The sequence below is a fragment of the Anomaloglossus baeobatrachus genome, chromosome 7, assembly GCF_048569485.1.
Source record: "Anomaloglossus baeobatrachus isolate aAnoBae1 chromosome 7, aAnoBae1.hap1, whole genome shotgun sequence".
Taxonomy (NCBI): domain Eukaryota; kingdom Metazoa; phylum Chordata; class Amphibia; order Anura; family Aromobatidae; genus Anomaloglossus; species Anomaloglossus baeobatrachus.
The window spans coordinates 94,025,837-94,039,080 of NC_134359.1; the positions used below are offsets into that span (position 1 = coordinate 94,025,837).

Below are 13,244 nucleotides of genomic sequence, written 5' to 3' on the forward strand. Positions count from 1 at the left end.
CACCCAAGTGTTTACTCCTCACACTTCAAACTCCAAACTCGATCTGTCACTTTTCCCGCCTCCAGGCCTGTGAACTCCTCGGTGGGTGGGGCCAACCGCTTGACTCCGCCCCACCTGGTGTGGACATTAGACCCTGGAGGGAGGCAACAAGGGTTTTGTGTTTGGCTAATGTTACTGTCTGGTGGGGGTGGGGGTGTTTGTGTGTTACCTGTGACGACCTGGCTAGTCCAGGGCGCCACACTCATATTGATTGCTTATTCTATTTTTTTTTTCTTTTTGTACCAGTGTCCAAAGTCCTGTTAATAAAGATGCGGCGGCGCAATGTGGCAACTACTACAGCTGCAGCAGCAGTGCACAATCAGGGTGGGTGCCCCGGTGCCCCACAGCACCCATGCTGCAAGGCCAAGTCCCCATGACTCTAGGTCACACCACCCCACAGGGACAAAATCATAGCAACAATGGCCGACGCTCCACACCAAGACCTAGTGAAAAAAAAACCAAAACTCTTGACAACTGAATTAGGACTAAAAGGTACTTTACACGCTGCGACATCGCTAGCGATCTCGTTAGCGACGTAACACGCCAGATCGTGCCGAGATCGCAAGTGCGATCTCGCTACAGCATGTAACCTATGTGCGACCTCGGCAGATCGCATGTGCAATCTGGCGTGTTACATCGTTAACGAGATCGCTAGCGATGACGCAGCGTGTAAAGCACCCTTTACTAAGGTATTTTTTTTTCTCATATAGGTGGAAACTGAAAGTGGCAGAAAGAAAACCTAACACGTGCTGCGTTTTTAAAGTCGCGTAAAAAAAATCTGTGTTCCCTGTGGCTCATAACTTGTATCCAATGACGTCCAGCCAATATTTACTTACAGCATTTTTTGACCCCCAAAAAGAATAGTGAAGAAAAAATAAACGTGTGTGTGTGTATATGTGCATATATATAATATATTTACGTGTGTGTGTGTGTGTAATATATATATTTATATATATGTAATATAATTACACACACGCACACACATACATATATACACATTAAAATATATATATATATATATATATATATATATATATATATATATATATATATATATATATATATATATATATATATATATATATATATATATATATATATTATACATTTTTTTTTTTTTTTTTTTAGAAACTGTTTGTAGGCACATATGAGGTGTTTCAAACCATTTAACCTTTCATTTATTCAATCTTCACTACAAAGCTTTTTAATTAGAGGGATCCCTTTCATAGTATTGAGCCTAATGGACAATTGTGTGTATGTGTACACAGAGGTGATGTCTCTTAACCTGTCACTATTAAGGGTCCATATCCCCTTTAATGTCCTAATCCAATGGGCACACAGGACAGAGGGTATCACTGATGGAAATTGGCAGAGATTGTTAGAGATAACCTCACAGACAGTGGCCAGATATCAGCTCTCCTGATCCTAGATCACCATCATGAACTCCAAAATGTCCAATGATCAGCACAAAGTTTCCATTGCAGTGATTAAGGACCAGAAACGCGTTGCCGGTTATTTTTTTTTTTTTTCTTCCCTTTCATGCTCTGTACCATACTGGATGCTTTTAGTCATTCAAAGAAATTGGATTTTACAACTTTCCATGGAAACTTTATGCTGGTCACATTACCCTTTTTCCCTATATAAACTTACAGGTTTGCCTATTTCTACGCTGGAAATCACTATGGGGTTAATAATAAGGAAAAAAAAAATTTAGAGGAGTTTAATATTTATCAATGTCAAAATAATATTAATGCTTCGTTATGTATATTTTTATTGTCCAATGTCTATACTTTTTGTTACAAAATCCCCTTAAATAAGAGTTTTGCTGCTTGGAGATGGGATACCCCTTTAAGTGTGGGTTCAATAGCCTATCCCAAAATGTAGTAGGCATAAGAATAATATTGGAAAATGCTTCCAGTTAAAAATGTAGTATAGTTCACCTGACATAGACACTTCTATTACCTCATGGGCAGGGCATTGCAGCTTAGGATTCCATGGTTACAACCACGAGCAATGAAATAACGGTCACTATCTGTGGACCTAACTTGAGATGTGCGAACCAGAGGTTAATTATTCGGTGTTTGTACTGAAAACAGATGTTACAAAAAAAAAAAACTGAGTTCGGGTGCTTTATGTGTACAAACCACTTGCGAGAGCATATCTGTGCTCGGGTGCACTTGGTGCTCAGAACAGTGCGAGCCGCTTGCAGTGTTTTTACAACTTGTATTGGGGGTAATAGCATGATTAGATGTAGTAGTGTGCACCAAAAAAAAACAGGGGGGGGGCCCCACTCCCGGAAGTGATCTGTTTATGGCTGGCTGCATGCGGGCAGAGACCCAAACTGCCCAGTTAGTGACTTCCATTGGGGTTCAGGTAAAGTCCGGGTCCCAAACCAAACGTTATCTAAAGTCCAGCTGAACCCACCGAACCGAACTTCAACAGGTCCACTCATCTCTAGATCTAAGCACGACATCCTAAGCTGCAATGCCCTGCACATGAGGTAAGAGACATGGCTATATCAGGAGAACTATACTACATTTCTAATTGGACGTATTTGCTAATATTATTATTATTATTATTATTATTATTATTATTATTAATAATAATATTATTACACCTACTACATATTGGGATAGGATCTTGTAAATGGGAATAATTCTTTAACTGTTTGGTGACATGTGGCAGTAACTTTTTATAGCTGTCAGTGTCATAACCTACGAGTGACGGATCATCACTTGCACATCTTTTTACAGTTAACTCCTTCATAGCTGGATGTAGTCTATACTCCCCAGTCCTCGCACTGGCTGGCTTTGCCCTACATGTTTCTATTAGGGGAGGCGCATGAGCTTATGCACATGTGGTTAAGGGTCACTTAGTCATCAAAGGGCACGTGTAAAAAGAAAAGCAGATCTGGGGTCATTTAGGGTATGTGCGCACGTTGCTTTTTACCTGCTTTTTACCTGCTTTTTTGCTGCTTTTTCTTCTGCGCTGTTTAATGCCAAAATGGATGTGTTCTTCTATTCAAGCAAAGTCTATGGGAATTTGGGTTTCTTGTTCACACTATGTTGTTCAAAATGCTGCCTTTTTGTGGCAGAACTTTGGTCAAAAACTCAGCTTTTCAAAGAAGCAACATGTCAATTGTTTTTGCCATTTGGGTTTTCCACTGCAAAGCTGAGTTTTTGACCAAAGTTCTGCCACAAAAAGGCAGCATTTTGAACAACATAGTGTGAACAAGAAACCCAAATTCCCATAGACTTTGCTTGAATAGAAGAACACATCCATTTTGGCATTAAACAGCGCAGAAGAAAAAGCAGCAAAAAAGCAGATAAAAAGCAGGTAAAAAGCAACGTGCGCACATACCCTTAAGACGGATTTCCTGTCGCTTGTATAAGAGGAATGTTTTTTTCAAGTTGTGAAGTCTTCAGAATGAGAGGATTTATTATTATTATTATTACTATTATTATTATTATGGCATGATTAGGAACTGTACTCAAGATATTATCAAACACTTTTTTTTTCTATTTTATTTTTTGGGTGGTTCAGGATTGACCTATAGATGATCCGTAGGAAAGGCCATCAGAATGTGATGTGGGGGTCGGAAACCCATCTCAACCACAAAGCATCTGAAAACTGCTCCACCAGGACCTATAACTAAGCGATGTGTTCACACCGACGGATAAAATGATCCATTTATTCTAGGGGGGCAGTACTGGAAGAAGTTGGAGAACTCATTTGCGCAGTTATGTTCATACTTTATTCAACTTTTGCAGCTTTGACTTCTGCAACTAAAACCATTACTGTTGGCAGAAAAAAAGTTGCATACAAAACTTTTTTTTTTTTTTTTTTTTTTTTTAATCTTTTGTTGCATTTTTTAGGGCAGGTTACATGCGATTTGTCTACAGCACACAGTTTTATTCACCACAAATATTATTCAGAATTTTTTTTCACTTCCTCATTGCTTCCAATTGCTAAAAGAAAGATTCTGTCACCAGGTTTTTGCCACTAATCTGAGAGCAGCATAACTTAGACCGACATCCTGATTCCAGCGATGTGTCATTTACTGGGCTGCTTAGTGTAGTTTTGATCAATTCAGTGATTAATCAGCAGGAGATTATCATTACAGGACTACTTGGAGTGTTGCAGGTAGTACAGCCTATTCCTGGTCTCTGTTTAAGGCTGGACTCACATGAGCATATGGCAGCCTATGCGAGAGTGAAGTAACGCCCTTGGGACTAGTCCCCGCGCTCATTAGCATAAGATATAAGATCTTTAAAAATACTTTTTCTAAAGATCTCTTTATCTCTGCTAGTGTATACAGGGACTGTTAGGCAGGGATTAGCAATATGTACCCAGAACTTATCCTGGCTCTGAGTGCACATTGCACCTGACAGGTTCCCTTTAACTGGTAGGGCAGCCAGGATAAAGCAGAGCTGAACCTGTTGGGCAGCTAGGACCCAGCAGCTCTGCAGGCAGGAGACCATGTGATCGGTAAGCTAATAGAAGCATTGGCAGATGCTAACTCTGCATATTACTGGCCAGTACAGACTGCAGGAGAGGGAAACAAGTGTTGGTTGCACTTTCTCCGCAGTTTCCTGATTTCCCATGTGTCTCCAGCAGTGAGAAGCAAACACACGGGGAGTCAGAGAAAACAGCTGGAGAGAAGCGCACAGGCTCCGGGGCAGGGGATGTCGGCTCTGGTGCGGGTGGGGGGCGGCTCCAGGGCTGGGGGGGTGAGTGATACCTTAGCAGCAGCAGTCACAGGAGTTTCATGTAGCGCGCTCAGCTCTGTAATGGATAGAAGGGAGAAACAGCGAGGCGGGGCTACAGTGGGTGGGCGGAGCCACAGGACACAGCTCCCGCTCGGGACTTGGGAGCAAAGGCTCCTAAGCGGGAGAGTCCCGCTGACTTCGGGACGGTTGGGGAAGTATGATGTAACTTTGCAAACTGCAGTCAAGAACTTGTGATGTTCAGGTTGCACATTAGCCTACTGTGAAATGCCACAAAGGTAAAACTGCGGCAATAAAGCCTAATGTGAACAAGGACAAAAAAATGAATTTGCAGTTACTTACCGTACTTGCATACTCTGGCTCACAAAGTTTGAGCAGCACTTTTTCATGTAACCGATCGGTGCGGATTATTTTTCTAGCTGGTTTTATTTAGCTGGAACAACCGTAAGATCCTGGCAAGGAAAGGAGGTGAAGAATATCTGTTTTACACATTTGTCGTCTTCTTTGATCTCCATAGCTATCCTGTATAACGTGTCTGATGACCACTGTATTGCTCAATGTGTGCAATGATTTTCCTGTGTCTGGATATCCGGCTTCCTACCTATTATGCCTTTTGGCAAGAAGTTGATACATTATTGTGGGGGGTTCAGGGGGGAATTCTCATGATGGGAATTTTTGCATGTGGTTGAGTTTCCATGATTTGTCACATCTATCAGTGTCTCACAATTGTTGATAAATTTGGCAAAGCTTTATCACACTTCTGATTTCCCATTTTTTACTCCACCCTTTAGGGTACCTTCACACTTAGCGATGCAGCAGCGATCCGACCAGCGATCTGACCTGGTCAGGATCGCTGCTGCATCGCTACATGGTCGCTGGTGAGCTGTCAAACAGGCAGATCTCACCAGCGACCAGTGAACAGCCCCCAGCCAGCAGCGACGTGCAAGCGACGTTGCGCTTGCACGGAGCCGCCGTCTGGAAGCTGCGGAGACTGGTAACTAAGGTAAACATCGGGTATGGTTACCCGATGTTTACGTTAGTTACCAGCGCACAGCTGTGTGTGCAGGGAGCAGGGAGCCGCGCACACTGAGCGCTGGCTCCTTGCTCTCCTACCATAGCTACAGTACACATCGGGTTAATTAACCCGATGTGTAATGCAGCTACATGTGCAGAGAGCAGGGAGCCGCGCACACTGCTTAGCGCTGGCTCCTTGCTCTCCTAGCTGCTGTACACATCGGGTTAATTAACCCGATGTGTACAGCAGCTACATGTGCAGAGAGCCGGAGCCGGCAGCACAGGCAGCGTGAGAGCTGTGGAGGCTGGTAACTAAGGTAAATATCGGGTAACCACCTTGGTTACCCGATGTTTATCTTGGATACAGCTTACCTCAGCTGTCAGACGCCGGCTCCTGCTCCCTGCTCGCTTCATTTGTCGCTCTCTTGCTGTCACACACAGCGATCTGTGTGTCACAGCAGGAGAGCGGCTTTGAAGAAAACGAACCAGGGCTGTGTGTAACGAGCAGCGATCTCGCAGCAGGGGCCAGATCGCTGCTCATTGTCACACACAGCGAGATCGCTAATGAGGTCACTGCTGCGTCACAAAAACCGTGACTCAGCAGCGATCTCGGCAGCGAGCTCGCTGTGTGTGAAGCACCCCTTAGAGTAATGAGTTAAGACTTTTTTTTTTTTTTTACGTTGCAATTCATAAATCTTCCTTACACCTTATTTGCATTTTTTGCCAAACTTACAGTACACCTATTTCTAAAAGTGGTGGGAGAGGTGTAAAATAGCAAAAAGTTACACATTTCCCTCCAAATATAGCGCGTACATTTTCTGCTACTTTGAACCTATTTCATCATTTGCTTTTTTGTCATTTTTTTTGCCTTGCTTTTTTTTTTCTCTTGGTTTGGTGGATTCTATTCTACAATCCTCAAAATGGCACATGATTGATTATTTTTTGGGAAATTTTAGGATGCTTTTTTCCTGCTCTAATGACTGTTTTGTGCCAATTATTTAAAAGGAAGGATGACAGCGTCCCACCAGGTGACATTCAGTCCATATTTATTCCATCAGATGTAGAAAAACAGCAACGTTTCAACCGATTTGGTCTTAGGCTATGTGCGCACACTGCGGATTTACCACGGATTTTGCCGCGGATTTGCTGAAGAAAATGTGTCTAACATTGCTTCCCCAGCAAATCCTTTGGGTTTAAAAAAAAAAAAAAAAAAAAAAAATGCTGTGCGCACACTGCGTTTTTATATACCTGCGGATTTAGCTGCGGAATTTCCGCTGCGGAATTAATGAGCATGTCCCTTCTTTTCAGTTTTTGCCATAGATAATGGTAATAATCCGCAGAGACCAACTTGTGGCAAATCTGCAAAAAAAACGCTCCAAAACACAACAAACCGCAGCAAAACCGCATGCTAATTTTGTTGTTTTTTTTTTTTTTTTTACCGTGGGTGCGGGATTCTTTCATCCGTTTTTTTTCTTAAGAAATAGTCACTTTCTAGTGCACACATGGCCTAAATCAGCATTTATTAAGACCAAACCGGTCGAAACGTTGCCATTTTTCTACATCTGATGGAATAAATATGGACTGAATTTCATCCGCTGGGACGCTGTCATCCATCCTTTTTTGCTATGTTTACATCAAGTAATCGCTGGATTATGGACTGCTGATTGTGTTTTTTGTTGCACACGCAGCCTACTTTTTGACCAAGGTGCTGTGGACTTTGTTTTTTTTATTATTTAAAAGGAATCTGTCAGCGGATTTTTGCTGCCTAATCTGAGAGCAGCATAATGTAGGCAGAGACTCTGAATCCAAGGATTTATTACTTAGATTACTGGCTACAGCCATTCTGATACAATCTGAATTTTTAGCTTTAGTCATATAGCAGAGTCCAGAGAGCTGTCTGCACCCACACCAGCCTCTCTATAGAGATTGTACATAGACAGTGAAGTGCCAAGCAGAGGAGGGGATGTACCAAACTGGTGTGCACATGCCAGCTAGTCCTAGCAATGATAATCACCAAGTGATAAAGCCTTTAGTGTAAGTAAACAATGGTGCACTCATTCATACATTCATTGTATTTTCCTTCCTGATCATTTATGTCTAAATAATGAAGCCACATAATCAGTAAATTCCTGAAATAGTGTAAATGCAGCCCCAGATTTTACCATAGTTCGCATCATTCATGACCATTCAGCATCATCTATGTAACTTAATACCATTTTGACTTCTGAGCATATTTTGCCTCCATCGTTGTCATCTAAACAGAATTATTGGCGTTTATATTGTGAAGTAATGCAAAAAAAAAATCTATTTTGTATTTCGCTGACATTCTGCCATTGCCTCTGTGATTTCCTGCCATTTTTGTGTTTCTGTTTTGTTAAGCCTTTGTAGGTTTTGAGTGTCTGGGACTTAATGCTGTTGTCAGAAACCTGTCATGTCAGTTGTTAGAGACTGGGCTTTCAAGGATTATAGGAATTGTAAGAAAATGGGCTGGTAAATCTGACTTGTGTAAACTTCCCCTCCAGCTGCAATTTTTCTTTTTTTTAGCTGCCTGCTGCCGAAGCATGATGGGTCTTGTAGTGACAATGGGCAGAAGTAACCTTATTATCTCAGTACATTTTTCATAAATTAATAAATCCTAGTTTTATATGCTTTTAGGAGTTTCTCCTTTTTAATCTTTGTCCAGTATAATAACATGATTTTACTGTCCAGCTCTAACCATGTTGTCTTTTTCTGACAGGTTATATTTCCCAACATCTGCACAAATGAGTGCTGCCGACTTTGTGGTTGCGATGGATTACATGGACAGCATCAATGGCAGCGATCTCAACATCAGCTGTTCTTCTGGAGACTGCATCACCCTGGAGTCCGTGTCGTGCCCCAATACACTGAACAAGAGTGCCCTGCTGTACACTCTAGCCATTGTCCACATCTTTATCTTTGTTGTAGGACTTTTGGCCAACTCTGTAGTCATTTGGCTCAATCTCCAGTCGAAGACTACCGGCTACGAAACTCACCTGTACATCTTCAATTTAGCAGTGGCTGACCTCTGTGTACTCCTGACCCTGCCTGTATGGATTGTTTCATTAGTACAGCATAACCAATGGCCAATGGGTGAGATGACCTGCAAGGTGACCCACCTGATCTTCTCCATCAATCTCTACAGCAGCATCTTCTTTCTAGCATGTATGAGCGTTGATCGCTATTTGTCTGTGTCCCTACGTGGAACCATTAGTAAACACAGGAGACAGATTATACGCCGGCTGGTTTGTGTACTCGTCTGGCTAGTTGCCTTTGGTGTCTCACTTCCAGACACCTACTATTTAAAAACTGTGTCCTCTCCTGTTACTAATGAGACTTTTTGCCGCTCTATGTACCCAGAGCATACATACAAAGAGTGGCTACTGGGAATGGAAATCCTAAACATTTTACTGGGTTTTATCGTCCCATTTGCAATCATTGCAGTCTTCTATTGCCTCCTGGCATGGTCTTTGTCATCCTCCTCATCTTCTTCATTATCATCCTCATCTTCCTCAGCTGTAGACCAAGAAAGAAGAATCAGTGGAAGGCTCATCGTTTCTTATGTAGTAGTATTTATGATGTGTTGGTTGCCCTACCATATCTTGGTGCTATTGGACGTGTTTTATTTCCTACACCTTTTGCCCTTCAGCTGCTTACTAGACAATTTTCTATATGCTGGCCTTAATATCACCCAATGCTACTCGCTTCTTCACTGTTGCATCAACCCGGTCTTGTACAGTCTTATTCACCGAAACTACCGCTATGAGATCATGAAAGCCTTCATATTTCGTTACTCTTCGAAAACTGGTCTTACAAAACTCATTGACTCCTCGAAGGTTTCAGAAGCAGAATACTCAGCTGTAGAGCAAACTCCAAAATGAGACCTACAAGAGATTGAGCGATGTGTTTCAATCAGACTTTAAGTGTCTGGGACCAAACTCATTCACATTCCTGCCGATGTGGGCAGATGAGAGAAGAGTCTTCAGGCCACAAGTACAGCTTAATTAATAAAGCTGGCATCTCATCAAGCTACACTTCCATCACCGAGAGAGCACAAGCAAACGAAGACTGTGCAGCAATAATAGCTGTGACCAGGGATTTCCCTGCTCGTCTCCAAACATCTGCCACCGAACTGTACTCTGAATACGGTTATAAATGGCACTAAAGAGCACTGACATTTGGTCCTGTCTCACCTAATTTTGTATTAGAAAAGGCACTGCATGTTAATCACTTAATAGCCATAAAATGGTGTACCCTCCTACCCACTCCCCTCCTGTGTCTACGAGGCACAGCACTCCTATAGAAAGTAGACTCTAAGCCAAATATTTCCTAGCTGGCAACTTCCCAACAATGAGGTAACTTATACCCATGGGGTAAACCCAGTCTATTAATATTATGTCAGCCACCGCCTTTGTACATATGTAATATAAAACATCTTTTGTAAAGCATATATATATTTTTCTATAGCTTATTGTATTTAAAAGCCATTTTATCTGGCAGTTCTTTGTATTTGAAATTCAAATAGACCTTATATATATATTCATATATGTTATCTATATTTTTGAAGTGTATGATAATTGACTTTTGCCAATTTTTACTGTATTTTATATCTCTTTGGTGGTTTTGCTAATACACAAAAAAGCTCTTTTTAACCATTAAAGCTTTGTACAAACAGTAGCCATTGTATCTGTGTGAATTCTGGTGTCTTGTGAGAGTTTAAAATAGAATTGGCCTCCGTAGGACAACTTGTTCTGCTAGCCAATGGGCAACGGTTCAAATGGTCATGTAGTGGAAGAGACAAATGAGATCCCTTATGGAGAATGGTTAGTAGGAAGATGCCCAGAGTGGCGATAAAAGGAGTGTACTGATGAGATGTAGGAAGATTGAGAACTGCAAATAAATCCAAGGCTTAAACGGAGAAAAAAAGGCATGGCTTCCTCATTGTGCCCAGGACGAGGGGCATTTATCACATTCTAACAAATCACCTTTTATTGAATAATGCAGATCCCGACTCTCGGCATAGAATCAACTATACTTGTCATGATGCTTTGCCAAACCGAAACTTTGTGCTTTCTGAGATTCTATCATTTTCTGAGCTTGCTTATCCCACTTGGAGACATCACGAGTAATAAAAGTGGCCGGTACTTTACTGTAAATGTGATGTGAAGCAATAGTGGCATGGCTCACTCGCCTAAAATCAGCCTGGCTAGGTCAATTTAGAAGGCAAAGTGGTTATCTCAACCAGAAAACAGATATATAGGACATAAGTTGTGTCTCCAAACAAATTTTATTGAGCAGAATTTAGCAGAAATTCCCCTTTTCCCAAAGGGTGCACTTACCAATCTTTAACAACTTTGACAATTGTGCCCTTTGGACAGTTGAGAATTTTGGGTAAAGTGAACGGGTCAGGTGCCATGTATACCCAGGAGCACGAGCAGGGAAAAAGTGTTTTTTATTTTTATTATATTTTTTATTTTTATTTTTACAGGTCCCTGTATCTAGTACCATAGTTAGAGATGTTTAAAAAATGTATTTCTAAAGATCCTTTATGATATGCTAATGAGGCCAGGGACAAGTCGCAAGGACGTTAGTTCCTGCACTCATTCCAACCTCTTGGCATGTTAGCACACCCACAGGGGCGTGCCAACATGCTATGCAATGCAGCATTACCAGTGGTGACGTGCATACTTGTATCTGCGCTGATTAGCATATCATAAAGGATCTTTAGAAATACTTTTTCTAAAGATCTCTTTATCTATGCTAGTGTATACATGGACGGTTAGGCAGAGATTAGAAATATGCACCCAGAACTGCTCGTGGTTCTGGGTGCATATTGCACCTGACAGGTTTCCTTTAAAGGGAACCAATCCCCAGGATTTTCGTATATAACCTAAAGCCAGTGCTATACTGGCACTATCAGGCTGATTCGCTACATACCTTTTAGTGGGCAGCTCGGATGTTTAGGTTTTGAAATCAAAAAAAGTAAAAAGTTTATAAAATTAGCTGCTTGTTGAGTGGCAATTGCAATGGAGCACATAATATATTCATAGTTATGCTAATTCTAACAGAGGGAGGGGATAACTATGAATATATTATCTGCTCCAGTGCAACTGTCACTCAACAAGCAGCTAATTTTATAAACTTTACTTTTTTGGATTTCAAAATCTAAACATCCGAGCTGCCCACTAATGGTATGTGAGAGAGGGGAGCCAGCACAATCTGAAAATGGCATGCATCATATAAAAAGTGCAAATTCACAGATTTATTCCAACTGTACTGTAATATAAATGAGATTTTTAGCAAATAATTGATCAATTCTTTAAGCCACCCCTGCCAACGTCACGGCAAATCTCAATAGGGGGGTCCTACACTATATTCTGTATTTCATGTGCCATGCGGCCTCCTAGATAAAGTTAAAAGCAGAACCATAATAGAGCACACATACCTGTAACCTGTATATATAACCGCTTCTATGTTGCAAAAAAGGCACTTGTGGATAGAGACCAGCCCAGGTCCCAGCATGTGGAGCAAGCCCTACACATACCAGGACTATGTCAGAACTGATCCTCCCAGTGCCAGACAGCAACCATTGATAAAGGCGGACCAGATCCAAGTATGGTGCATAATTAGCAATGCCTGTGGAAAGGGTGAGGCAACTGAATGTGAACAGCTACCAACAGGAGGAATATATTGCAAACTAAGATCAGGCGTGCATAGCATGGTGGTGACCAGCCACCAGACATTTGTAGCAGAACTACAACCTAACAGAGAGAGAGGGGAGCCAGCACGATCTGAAAATGGCATGCATCATATAAAAAGTGCAAATTCACAGATTTATTCCAACTGTACTGTAATATAATGCTTTTAACTTTATCTAGGAGGCCGCATGGCACATGAAATACAGAATATAGAGTAGGACCCCCCTATTGAGATTTGCCGTGACGTTGGCAGGGGGGGCTCAAAGAATTGATCAATTATTTGCTAAAAATCTCATTTTTTTTTATTATAGTACAGTTGGAATAAATCTGTGAATTTTCACTTTTTATATGATGCATGCCAATTTCAGATCGTGCTGGCTCCTTTTTCTCCACTAATGGTATGTATAGAATCAGCCTGATAGTGCCAGTATAGCACTGGCTTTAGGTTGTATACGAAAATCCTGGTGATTGGTTCCCTTTCAATGTTAGCCATATCACCATATTTACATTATATATGAAAACAATAATGTGACTTTTCTCCAGTAAAATATGATTTACCGAATGTATAGGTGATAAATGCTAGATTAGTGTGACTTCTGGGTCCCCTACAGTTGTTAAAATGGGGCATCAACTGTTTTTGTAACCCCCCTGTAGAATTTTACGAGGAGGATGCACATGCTTGACCTCTGCTATAATTGGTAGGGGTTGGCACCCCACTGGTCTTGTATTTATCACCCCTCCGTTGACG

The 13,244-nt window shown here is 41.5% G+C and overlaps 1 protein-coding gene across 2 annotated transcripts in view; it reads left to right on the top strand.

The window, feature by feature from the left end:
- Nucleotides 1-10,436, top strand: part of ACKR3 (atypical chemokine receptor 3) — a 31,078-nt gene extending 20,642 nt beyond the window's left edge. For both annotated transcript variants that reach the window (XM_075318936.1, XM_075318937.1), the window contains exon 2: nt 8,518-10,436. In XM_075318936.1, the coding sequence (XP_075175051.1) occupies nt 8,518-9,679 (1,162 nt within the window). In that variant the 3' untranslated portion in view covers nt 9,680-10,436. The remainder of the gene's footprint in view (nt 1-8,517) is intronic.
- Nucleotides 10,437-13,244: the final 2,808 nt, after the last annotated feature.